Source organism: Panthera tigris, chromosome B2 (genome assembly GCF_018350195.1).
Source record: "Panthera tigris isolate Pti1 chromosome B2, P.tigris_Pti1_mat1.1, whole genome shotgun sequence".
NCBI lineage: Eukaryota > Metazoa > Chordata > Mammalia > Carnivora > Felidae > Panthera > Panthera tigris.
In genome coordinates, this window is record NC_056664.1 from 134,049,017 (window position 1) to 134,062,491 (window position 13,475).

General features: G+C 36.5%; 1 protein-coding gene across 2 annotated transcripts in view; it reads left to right on the forward strand.

The window, feature by feature from the left end:
• The window catches only part of PCMT1 (protein-L-isoaspartate (D-aspartate) O-methyltransferase), a 50,938-nt gene that overhangs the window by 20,939 nt on the left and 16,524 nt on the right, over positions 1–13,475 (forward strand). For both annotated transcript variants that reach the window (XM_042987309.1, XM_042987308.1), the window contains exons 2-4: positions 503–607; positions 1,826–1,857; positions 12,667–12,771. In XM_042987309.1, the coding sequence (XP_042843243.1) occupies positions 503–607; positions 1,826–1,857; positions 12,667–12,771 (242 nt within the window). The remainder of the gene's footprint in view (positions 1–502; positions 608–1,825; positions 1,858–12,666; positions 12,772–13,475) is intronic.

Sequence of the window (13,475 nt, forward strand, 5' to 3'; positions counted from 1 at the left end):
TGTGTATTCTTCCCTGGCCACTTATTTCACTTCCGTTGCTTCAGTTACCATCTGTATAACTAGAAATCTTTATCACCGCCCTAGATCTCTTTCCTGAACTCCAGATCCACGTGTTCCGTGGACTGCTGCGTATCTCCACCTGTATGCTTTAGCCATTAACTGAATAAGTAAGTTACCCTTTTCTCCTTAACTCTGCTCCTTCTGTAGGATTTCTCAAGTCAGTGTATGACATCAGCATTTCAGCCATTATCCCCGTTCTTCCTTCAAAGCTAGTTAGTTAAGTATACATTACCTATTAAATATAACTCAAATCCTGCTTTTCTTTATCCTAACTGTCCTCACTGAGGACCAGGTTGTGTTTACCTGGGTCATTGCAACAACTGCCATTCTTGCTCTCTTCCAATCCAGTCTCTACAGTGCAACCAGAGTAATTATTCTAAAATATAGCTCATCATCTCATCATCTCACTCCCAGCTTAAAATGTTTGCCTCATTCGTTTCAGAAAATGGAATCATCAAAACAGATAAAGTGTTTGAAGTAATGCTGGCCACAGACCGCTCCCACTATGCAAAATGTAACCCTTATATGGATTCTCCACAATCAATAGGTGAGCTTCTGGATTTCTGAAATTGTCACATTTTTACTCATTAACTGTATAATTTTTGTTAAGTAAAACTAGTTTGAGACACAGATATTATTGCCTTGCTAATTTGAATTTTATGCCTCAGGAAGTTTCATAATCCCAAACATAACCATTTCAATAAGATGATGTTATGTATATGAAGTATGTTTTCTGTTTTCTCAAACTTATATAATATATATAAACAATATTTTAAACATTCTTCATAAAACATACTTTTAATGAAAATTTAAGTTTAAGCTAAGTGCTCTTTAGGGCCTCAATGTTGACTGAGGTGGTTTTTCACATTAGTATCAGTTTTTTAAATCAATATTAAAGGAAGTAAGCGTAATAAAGTAGTTATTGATTTCTCTGCTTCACTTGCCCTGAATCTTTTGGTTTGTGCTTGATTTCAGAAAGTTCTTTATTTAATTCCTTCTCCTGAAGCAGTTTTTGCTGAACTGCTGAGCCTTGGCAGTGGGCGCCTTTGAGGCTTAGAAGTGCCTCGGGATCCTGTCGGCCAGCCGCCATACTATCTTCTTTCAAAGCACTATAACAGTCAGCAGAGAAGATCCTGGGGAGCTTCTGAACCCCGAAGGCACCTGCTACCACCGCTCAGTGAAAATTGCTTCAGATGCAGAAGCAGGTAAATAAGTTTTGAGAAAGCAGCACCGGAAGGAAAAACTTGAAAGCTAAACACTACGAAAAGATTGGGAATTACCGTCAGGTGTTAGTATATAGAGCAAATTGAAGTAGGTGTTAGTCTCTTAATCTACTTGGAGTGCCAGTTAATTGTTCAATAAGTTGTCGGAAGTATGAAGCCACTTAATTTTGCGAAGATTTTGCATACTATTGTATATGGAAGTTTGTTTTCTTTTCATAAATCTGGAGAGGAAAACAAGCCATAAAGTTACCAACTCAACTTACTTTTTCTTACTTTTTTAGCTAACTATATGGGAGAAGAAATTTTCAGAAATAGTGGGAGTGTTGTACTAGAAGAGCACATCAGCCTTTGGCATGATTGTATTTTCTCATTTTAACTGCTGCTTGACAGTACTCTAAAATGCAAAATAAAAGTTTTCTTGAGATCATAAAAACAAAAATATTTTATGACAAAGAATTTGTGGATGTGAGGAAAGGAGTTACATGGAGTATCTGGTATGTTTTTGTATCGAATATGTCAGTAGTTCTCTTCTTCTTTTGCAGGTTTCCAAGCAACAATCAGTGCTCCACATATGGTAAGTTAACTTTGGTCATTCGGGCACAAATGGATCACAGTTTTCCACTAAGATGGGTTTTTTTTCAGTAAAAAAGGTTTAAAGAAAGTTAAATTTTATCATCTATGAGTTATGTCGGTTGTTAATGAACCTCTTTTATTAATCCATGATCTATAGAAGGAAGCCTTCTTGGTAGAAACTGTCATTAAAGTTTTTGTTGGTTGTCACTGGTATCTAATCATGTAAAAATTGGATATAAAAGGTTATTTAGTGATGAGTGAATTAGGGAGAGAGTATTTTAAATGCTATAATGGACGTATCATAAAATCTCAAGTTGAATATTATTTGAAATATTTTATTTGGAAAATCCATTAGGGGTTGGTCAAGTATAGCAGCTATGAAAATTTGTAACTTTGAGAAAGACCTATCTTAAGTTATCTAGCACTTTCAATCTGTTGGGAATTTTCTTGGGTTTTAAATGTCAGTTATTTGAATGAGTCCTCTATTGGTTTTTGGAGAGAAAAACAATAGCTTTTCTGATTCTCTGAAAGTATTTGGGGTTGGAGAAACTCTTATTTAAACGTAAAGACCCCTTTGTACCAAAATAAATTCATATATATGATGAATTGGTAATTATACTAGAAGAAAATATAGGAAAATTATTACTTATAAGCATTAAATAGAAATGACTTTTTAAAACATTACAAGGGGCACCTGGGTGGCTCAGTTGGTTGTGTCCAACTTTGGCTGAGGGCATGATCTCATGGTTCATGGGTTCGAGCCCCGCGTTGGGCTCTGTGCTGACAGCTTAGAGCCTGGAGCCTGCTTCAGATTCTGTCTCCCTTTCTCTCCCCCTTCCCTACTCATGCTCTGTCTCTCTCTCCCTCCCTGTTTCAAAAATAAATAAACATTAAAAAATAAAAATAATTGCAACTATGTGGATGGAACCAGAGGGTATTATGCTAAGTGAAATTAGTCAGAGAAAGACAAATACCATATGACTTCACTTGTATGAGGACTTTAAGACACAGAACAGATGAACTCAAGGGAAGGGAAGCAAAAATAATAGAAAAACAGGGAGGGGGACAAAACATAAGAGACTCTTAAATATGGAGAACAAACAGAGGGTCGCTGGAGGGGTTGTGGGAGGGGGAATGGGCTAAATGGGTAAGGGGCATTAAGGAATCTACTCCTGAAATCATTGTTGCACTATATGCTAACTAACTTGGATATAAATTAAAAAATAATAATAATAAAATAAAACAAAAATAAAGCATGACAGAAGACAAAGAGGCCTGATATATTTTGCAACATAAAAAATTGAGATTTCTAGGGTGCCTGGGTGGTTCAGTCGGCTAAGCGTCCAACTTCAGCTCGGGTCACAATCTTGCAGTCTGAGTTCGAGCCCCGCATTGGGCTCTGTGCTGACAGCTCAAAGCCTGGAACCTGCTTCGGATTCTGTCTCTCTCTCTCTCTCTCTCTCTGCCCCTCTCCCACTCACGTTCTCTCTCCAAAAAAACATTAAAAAAATTTTTTTTAAAAATTGGGATTTCTGCAGAGAAAAAAATGTTACAAGCAAAATTAAAAGAAAAACTGAGGGAAGTATTCAATAGGTAAAGTACAAGAATGATAGTTCATAGAAGAAATACAGATGACATTAGCACTTAAACCAATGAAAAGATGTCATTTTCATTTATATTTACATACTTAATAAATTACACATTAGTATTGTAGTAAAGTACCATTTTTCATGAACAGATTGTCAGAGATCAAAGAGCTTAATACTTTGTCCTGGAAAGGGGAAACTGACAATTAATATACAATATACTTTTTTGCTGAGAGAGTACATTGGTAGTGTTGGAAAACAATTTGGCAAATCTATAAAATGTGAAATAAATGTACCTTACACTCTTCAGTTTAAAAAAAAATTTTTTTTAATGTGTGTTTATTTTTGAGAGAGAGGGAGAGAGAGGCAGAGTGTGAGCAGGGGAGGGACCGAGAGAGAGGGACATACAGAATCTGAAGTAGGTTCCAGGCTCTGAGCCATCAGTACAGGTCCTGACACGGGGCTCTAACTCATGAACGGTGAGATCATGACCTGAGCCGAAGTTGACCACTTAACTGACTGAGCTACCCAGGTGGCCTACACTCTTCAGTTTTATTTCAAGATATTTATCCTTGAATAATATAATATATTTTTATAGGTACAAAATTACTAACAATGTTCATTCTGCATTATTTATAATAGCAAAAAAAAAATAACAGTGATCACGAATAGCCCATTAATAGTCAGTGGTTAATAATTATACAGTGAAATACTGTGAAGCTGTTAAATGAGGAGTCTCTGTAGGGACCAGTACGGCAAGATGTTCAGCAAACATTATGTATAAAAGAAGAGTATATAAGAGTGTTTACAGTATTTTGTAATACGTAAAAATCAAGTCTGCACGTATACATATATACATATGTCTTCCTATAGGCATGAAAACTAAAAATGAGTTCTTCTAAGGTCAGAATTAGATGATTGGAGGGTGAAAGGGAGATCTACTTTTCACTCTGCACTCTGTATATTATCAGTTTCTTTTTGTTTTCTTCTTCCCTTTTTTTAAAAGTTTATTTACTTAAGTTGTCTCTATACCCAAAGCTCATACTCCCAACCCCAGGATTAAGAGTCGCTTCTCTGACAGCCAGCCAGGCTCCCCCTTCTTTGTTTTGTTTGTTTGTTTGTTTGGTTTTTTTCCATTCATGGAATAGGAATGGGTTTTTTTATGCATTAACTATTCAAAGAAATGAATGATTTAAAGCAAGTGTAGTCCTAAGATTGCTGCAGGCAGTTTGAAGTACTACTTACAGCAAAAGATTTATGTAGAAGCATTCATTTAATTCTCAAAGTTATTTTGGAGAATTGGTATCCTGAATGTCTGGGAAATTGACTGGAGGGGTGTGTCTTCCTATATCAAAGGAAATACTGCATGAATTTTTCTTTTCCCCTGAAGCTTGGTGCTGAGTATCCAGTTCACTGCCAAAGAAAACATGGCAGAAACTCCATGGCGAAGGATGCATTTTTCGACAAAAAAAATAACAACTTTAGTAAGCTACAATTCACCTACTGTAAAATTCACCCCTTTAGTGTTATGGATTTTAGTCTATTCAGAGTTGTTCAAACATCACCACTATCTAATTTCAGAACATTTTCCTCAGCTCAAAAAGTAATGCTGTACCCATTCACAGTCAATTCCCATCCCTCATCTGCCAAAGTCCTGGTAACTACTAATGTGCTTTTTATTTCTGTCTCTCCCGGACATTTCGCTTAAATGGAATAATACAATATATAGCATTTCGCAACTGGCTTTTTATATTTACATTTTCAAGGTTTGTATTGTAGCATGAATCACTACTTCATTTCTTTTTATTGCTGAATAATATTCCATTGTATGAATATACCACACTTTGCTTTTTTGTCAGTTGATAGACATTTGGGTTGTTCCCACTTTCTAGCTACTGTGATTAATGCTACTATGAACATTAATGTACAAGTTTTTGTGTGTGCGTGTATTTTCAATTCTTAGGAGTGGAATTGGTAGATCATATGGTGATTCTAGATTTAACATTTTGAAGAATGGTCAACTGTTTTCCAAATGGCTGCACTGTTTTACATTGCTACCAGCAACATACAAATGGGGGTTTCAGTTTCTGCACTTTCTTGTCAACACTTGCTATTGTGTGCTTTCTTTCTTTTATCCATCCTAGTAGCTGTGAAGTGGTATGTCATTGTGGTTTTGAGTTGCATTAACCCTAATGATAATGATGTTGAGCATCTTTTCATGTGCTTATTGACCATTTGTAGGTCTTTGCAGAAATGTCTATTCATATCCTTTTCCATTTCTTAGTTGAGCTGTCTTTTAAGAAAAGGCTGCATTTAAAATAATATTTATTGTGGTATAATGCATATAACATAAAACTTAACATCTTAATCTTTTTTTTTTTTAATGTTTATTTTTTGAGAGAGAGAGAGCACATGCACGCATGACCAGCGGAGGGGCAGAGCGAGAGAAGGAGAGAATCCCAAGCAGGCCTCCATACTTAGCACAGGGGCTGATGTAGCTTGACCTCACGACTGTGAGATCATGACCTGAATCAAAGTCAAGAATGAGATGCTCAACCAACTGAGCCACTCAGGCGCCCCTTAACCATTTTTTAAGCATATAGTTCAGCAGTGTTAAATACATTGATACTGTCGTGTAACTAATCTCTAGAACTCTTTTCATCTTGCAAAACTAAAACTCTATACCATTCAACAGTAATTTCCCATTTCCTGGTCTCCCCAGGCCCGGGCGACCACCATTCTATTACCTATCTCTAAGAATTTGACTAGTCTAGATACCTCATAAGTGGAATCATAAAATATTTGTTTTTTTATGACTGGTTTATTTCACTTAGTGTAATGTCCTCAAGGTTCATCCATGTCATAGCTTGTATAAAAAAAGGATTCATTTTTAATCACTTACATTTCCTTACCTATGTCTCTTAGTAAGGAAAATGTGTGTATTCATGTGTATGTGTGTAGTCACGCAGTAGCTCTCTATGTGTGTATGTGTGTGCAAGCAGTAATAATACAGTGTCCTTTGATGCTTGTGGAACCAGGATGTGAGTAGAATAAAATAATATTAATTATACATATGAACAAACATTGTAATATGAACAAACATTTGTGATCTTATATCATTTATTGTATAGATCTCAGAAGTATTGAAAGAGAAGCGGAAAGCGAGGAGCAACTCTTCGCTCTCTTTTGACATCTCTATTTAATGAACTTTAAAATCACAGACTTGGAAGTAACTACAAGCCTGGAATATTTTCCAAAGGTGTAATTGAAGATGTAATATATGCAGTGGGCAAGAGATTAAAAGCAACCTGTTGAAATGGCATCCCAGTAGCAGTGAGCACACTTAGCATGCAGATATTGAATCCTAAATATCATTTCTCACTAAATGAGACTAGAGTTCCTTGGAGAAGTGACTGAATATTGGGAAATAAGGAAGTACTCACAGGTTGATGGGTGATGTTGAAAGGACATAGGAGCAGGTTTGAAGAGACTCCCAGAGGCCAATTGGAGATAATTTGAGAATTGGAAAATGATACATAATGAAGATAATGTATTTTAACATAGCAAATCAGAAACAAAAATCCATGAGTTCATAGAGATTAAAAACAAAAAAGTAAGACAGAAAATGAAAAACAGAAGAATGCCAATTAATACATATGGAGGGAATAATAAAATTAAAAAAAATCACTATTTTGGGGGCATGTGGGTGGCTTAGTCGGCTAAGCATCTGACTCGATTTCAGCTCAGGTCATGATCTCATGGTTCGTGAGTTTGAGCCCCACATCAGGCCTGCACTAACAGTGTGGGGCCTGTTTGGGATTCTCTCTCCCCCTCTCTCTCTGCCCCTCCCCTGCTTGCATGCACTGTCACTCTCTCAAAATAAATAAATGTTAAAAAATACATATTTAAAAAATAAGTAAAGTAAATAAATCACTATATTGTAATCATCAATATAACAAATTGGGCAGAGATTGTCAGTTAATCTAAAACAATTTAGAGGGGGTGCCTGGGTGGCTCAGTTTTGTTTTTTTTTTTAAGCTTATTTATTTATTTTGAGAGAGAGACAGAGAGCAGGGGAGGGGCAAAGAGAAAGGGAGAGAGAATCCCCAACAGGCTCCATGCTGTCAGCACAGAGCCCAACATGGGGCTCGAACTCATGAACTGTGAGATCAGAACTTGAGCCCGGATCAAGGGTAGGACCCTTAACTGACTGAGCCACCCAGGTGCCCCAGTAGTCAGTATTCTGAAGAACAGAAAAGTGGTAGGTGGAGGAGAACTGAAGGGAGAATATTTTATATTGACAAATACAATGCATAATCCTTGAATGGATTGGGGTAAAAACAGCTATAAAGGACATTTATGGGGACAGTTGAGGAAATTTAAGTACAGTGTGTATGTTGGATGATGATACTAAATTGATGATTTTCATGAGTGTGGTAATGGTGATGTGGTTGCAAAGGGAGATGTCTTAGTTTTTTTGGCATATGCGTGCTGAAGTATTTTGCTGTGAAGTATCATAATGTGTACACCTTTTTTCAGATGGTATGGTAAAACAGTATGGCACAATATATAAACAGTTGGTGACTGCATACGAGGAAAAATGTGTGTATTCATTATATTTGTGGGTTTGAAATTTTCCATAATTATAAAAAAACTTAAAATTTTTAATGTTTACTTATTTGTTTTTTAATGTTTGAGAGAGAGCGAGACAGAGCACAAGCAGGGGAAGGGCAGAGAGAGAGGAAGACACAGAATCTGAAACAGGCTCCAGACTCTTAGCTGTGAGCACAGAGCCCGACGTGGGGCTCAAACTCCCAAACAGTGAGATCATGACCTGAGCCAAAAATCGGATGCTTAACTGACTGAGCCACCCAAGCGCCTCTGTGTTTATTTATTTTTGAGAAAGAGACAGCATGAATTGGGGAGGGGCAGAGAGAGAAGGAGACACAGAATCTGAAGCAAGCTCTAGGCCCCAAGCTGTCATCACAGAGCCAGACACAAGGCTTGAACTCACCCACTGTGAGATCATAACCTGAGCCGAAGTCAGACAAATTAAAAAAGCTTTTAAAAAACTGTTAATTTTGGATTTAGTGATAAACATGGGTTATCCAGAAAAATACTAGCTAGGGTGATAAAAGCATGAAAAATGCTAATAATTGTGATTGAAGGCCTTGACAATAACTCAGCATGCTCCCCTTTTATAAAAGCAAATCTTGTATAGACATACTGCTGAAAAAATATTCCTGGGTTTGTTTTGGAATTAAGATACCACAGTACTGCATATAAACTGGGAATTGACACCTTAAAGAAGTCCCTTCTTGTCCTTTGATTTCTGGATCCAGAAAGACAAGTATTAGGGAAGTTATTTTGTTTCTTTGGTTACTTCCAAGTTCCTATAGTGTGATACTTGTTATCGTATTATTAATAGAAATTATTAAACCTCATAACTGATTGTTGTAAGAATATTATGAAAGCTACTTCCGATGTTTAGTCCAGAACTTTTTCATGGTACCAATGTTTTTCACTCTTTAGACAAGAGCCTCTTTTGCGAAGCAATCTATATGAAAGATTGATAAAGTTAGTTCTCTATTACTCTTTTCCCAAAACACACCCCTCCCTCAGTGTACATTTGTGTGTTACCTCTCAAGGGGTTCTGTGGAATATTAATGACTTTCTGGAACACTGTTTGAAAACCATTGGATTGTGTGTGGCTGTATCTGTTAAAGGCCTTTTCCCCATTTTATGTTAGTTGTGGAATAGTAGCCTTAACTTTTTCGTTTTTAACTTTTTAATATGGAAAGTTTCCAACACCACATAAATAAATAGGATACTATAATGAACCTCATGTAGCCATAATCACCTTTAATAATTACCCCAAATTTGTTAATCTTGTTTTATTTTTATTTTGTCTCCCTCTTGCTGAACTATTTAAAAACAAATCTCAAACATAATATTGTTCACCCTCATTAGTACTTAAATGTAAATCTGATGACTTTAAAAACACAACTACAGGGGCGCCTGGGTGGCTCAGTTGGTTAAGCATCCGACTTGGGCTCAGGTCATGACCTCACAGTCCGTGGGCTTGTGCCCCGCGTTGGGCTCTGTGCTGACAGTTCAAAGCCTGGAGTCTGCTTCCGATTCTGTCTCTCCCTGTCTGTCTGCCCCTCCCCCGCTTGCAGTCTGCCCCTCTCTCTCTCAAAAAGTAAACATTAAAAAAAAAAATTAACTACAATATTATATCATATCGTTCCTTAGTATGTTATGTTGTCTTAAAACCAGTCCATGTTCAAACTTTACCAGGTGTTTCCAAGAAGATCTTTTATGGTTGATTTGCTTAAATCAGGATCCAAACAAGGTCCAGACGTTACACCTTTTTAGTCTTTTTCAGTCTTAGTCTCTTTTAATTTTAAAAGTCTCCTTTCTTTTTTTAAATCCCACTTATTTACTGACAAAAACTCATCCATTTGTCCTGTAGAATTTCCCATGTTCTAAACTTGGTTAAGATTGTTTCCTGGTAATACTTAACTTGTCCCCCCTACCCCAACCTTTTTTTTTTTTTTTTTTTTTTTTTTTGTCTTTTCAGGAACACTGCCTAATGGGGGCCATGATGTCTGATCATTCACTTTTAGTGACTGGAATAGTCTTTTCAGGAACTTTTTGTTGAGCTATTACACACATCGAGTAAAGTACACAAATCTTGTGTGTAGCTTGATGAGTGTCCACATATGTGTATGTGTAACCAGCACCCGGATGAAGATAGATCAGTACGTTTCCTATGTCCTAGCAGGTTCCCTCATGCCAGTTCCTTAGCTTCTAACCTTGGTGTAACCAGTATTCTGGCTTTGGTCATGTAAATTAGTTTTCTAAATAGGGAGTTTCCAGTCTGTTCCATTTTGAACATTACCTGTTTCTGATGCTTAAAAAATTTTTAGCTTTTAACAGAATTTCAGACTTACAGAAAAGTTGTAAGAATAGTACAAGTAATTCCCATGTAATTTTTACCCATCTTCCCCTAATGTTAACCTTTTACTACATTTTCTTTGTCATTTATTCTTTCTCTTTGTCTTTCTCATATATATGTATATACATGAAATATATGTATTTTCTTTTTAATGAACTCTTTGGGAATAATTTGGGGATAGAATGCTCTTTACCTTCAAAAATAGGGCATTCTCAATAACCACAGTATCAAAATCAGGAAATAAACATTAATACAACACTGTTAGCCAGTTGACAGACCTTACTTAAATTTTATCAGTTGTTCTGGTTATGTCCTTTACAGGAAAATACAATTACAGAGCTGGAGTTTCATTCAGTTGTCATGTCTTCTTAGTTTTCTTTAATCTGGAACAGTACCTCAGTCTTCTTTTATGGTCTTGAAAATTTTGTGAATATAGGCCAGTTTTTTCTAGAATGTTCCTCAATTTGGGTTTGTCTCCTGTTTCCTCATGATCAGATATGGGTTATGCATTTTTGCCTGGAATGTCCCAGAAGGGATGTATTTTAACAGATGCCATATGATGTCAATGTGTCCCATTATTGGTGATGTTAATTTTGATCATCTGACTAAGGTAGTGTCAGCCAGGTTTCTCCACTGAGAAACTTGAATTCCACTGTAAAGTGACAGTTTTCATTTTTGTAATTGGTAAGTGTTTTGGGTAAACACTTTGAGATTATGTAAATCTTCTGTTATTCCTCAAATGATAATCTACAAGTTTTAGCATCCATTTATTTTTGCTGAATCAGTTATTACTGAAGTGGTTGCCAAATGGCAGTTTCCTAAGTTCATCATTTCATCAATATGAATTGATTGGGAACAATTTCCCCTTATTCTCCTATTTATATATATAGAGAGAGGTTATGTATTTTCTTATTATCACTATGGATTCATGAATATGTATTTTTACCAACCAAGATCTAGTAATGTTTATTGATGCTGAACCTGATGATTTTTAATAATGAACGTAAGTAGGTATTTAAGGACAGCTTTTGAGATAACATTTATTGTTTTTTTTTTTAACATTTATTAGTTCTAACTTCATATTTTAGAAAAGCACTGAAATGTAAGTTTATAAAGAGGATGGAGTAGGGAAGGCTTTATTTCTTGGTTTGGCCCAAAGCATAAGCACTATGATTTTATTTGATTAATAATTTATATATACTATAAACATAAAAATATATATCCTTTGACCCCCTCAATTCTAAGAATTTATCCTACAGATATACTTTATAAGGTTTTTATAAAGATGATTACATTATCCTACATATATACCCGTTATAAAATTTTATTTTAGACCGAGACCGTGCATAAGCAGGGGAGAGGGACAGAGGGAGAGAATCTTTTTTAAAAAAAAATTTTTTTTAATGTTTATTTGTTTTTGAGAGAGAGAGAGAGAGCAAGCGAGCGTGCAATCAGGGGAGGGGCAGAAAAAGAGGGAGACACAGAATCCGAAGCAGGCTCCAGGCTCTGAGCTGTCAGCACACAGCCTTACGTGAGGCTCAAACCCACAAACTGCAAGATCATGACCTGAGCTGAGGTCGGACGCCTAACCGACTAAGCCACCCAAGCACCCCGGGAGAGAGACAGAATCTTAAGCAGGCTCCACGCTCAGTGTAGAGCCCAACATGGGGCTTGATTCCACAACACTGGGATCATGACCTGGGCTGTAATCAAGAGTTGGACGCTCAACAGACTGAGCTACCCAGGAGCTCCTACACATACAACTTTTAAGATTATTCTGTCTCTTTTGTTATAGAAGATTGGAGCCAACTTAAATATCCCTCATTAGGGAATTTTTGGGGAGGATTTTTGTTATTATAATACATTCATATAAGAATAGACTCCTGAGCCATAAAAAAGAATGAACCGGCTACTTAAGTATTGATAAGAAAGGTTCTTCAAGATACAATAAATGAAAAATATAGATAACATATTTGCTTGTATATACACAGAATGGATATGTTTGGCAGGAAGCACAAGAAACTGACATCACTGGTTGCCTTTAGGGAGTGAAACTGGACAAGGATGGGGAAGGTTGGGAACAGAGGTGGGGTGGAGACTTCACTATAAAAGTATATAGTATGTCATGTTTTCATTATCTTGGTAGATGACAATACTAGAAAAATCGGCAGGAAGTTGGCAACTTTTATTTATATGCCATGGTATATATACTTTATAGAGTCTTGAAAAACAAATGAATATTTGCTTTGTTTTCTTTTGGCAGCATGCATATGCACTAGAACTTCTATTTGATCAATTACATGAAGGAGCTAAAGCTCTTGATGTAGGATCTGGAAGTGGAATCCTTACTGCATGTTTTGCACGTATGGTAAGACCTTTATTTTTCATTCTGGCTCCAGCAGAAGCATATTCTATATTTGGCTGTAAATTTCTTTACTAGCAGTTTTTGAGGGTTTTTTTTTTAAATCCTATTAAAATAGCAGTTGGAACATGTATCACTTAGGATTTTCTTGTTGTTGGAAGTAACAAGATTCAGTCCACACTGGCAGAGGTAAAAGAATTTACTTGGTTTATATAATGGAAACATCTAGAGTGTATCTGGCTCTTCGTGTGGCTGGATTCAAAAGAAGATCAGACGTTGTTATTGACAGTGGGTTTCTCTCTGGTTCCGGGTTTGGCTTTGCTTTCCTCCAAATGTTGGCTTCAGTCAGGCTCCTCCCTTGTGATCACAAGATGGCAACCAGTAGCTCCCAAACTGTGTTCTTCCGGATTCTCAGCTGGCGGAAAATAGAATAGAGAGTCTGATTTCCAGACACTCCTACAGGGTTATTAGAAAGAGGGTGGAGCAAGTGCTCTTAGAAAAATATGTGTTATACTCTCCAGAGTATAAGTCTGGAGGCCTATTCAGGCATCTTGAGTAAAGGTTTATCTGTGCTCAGATAATCACATCACTTTGATTATGAAGTCTTGTCCCTTGCGGCCAGATAGGAAGATTCTGGTTTAGTTAAGTTGGGATTTATGGATGATGCGTCTTGGACCAGAATCTACTTAACTTGTTGTAAGTATGTAATT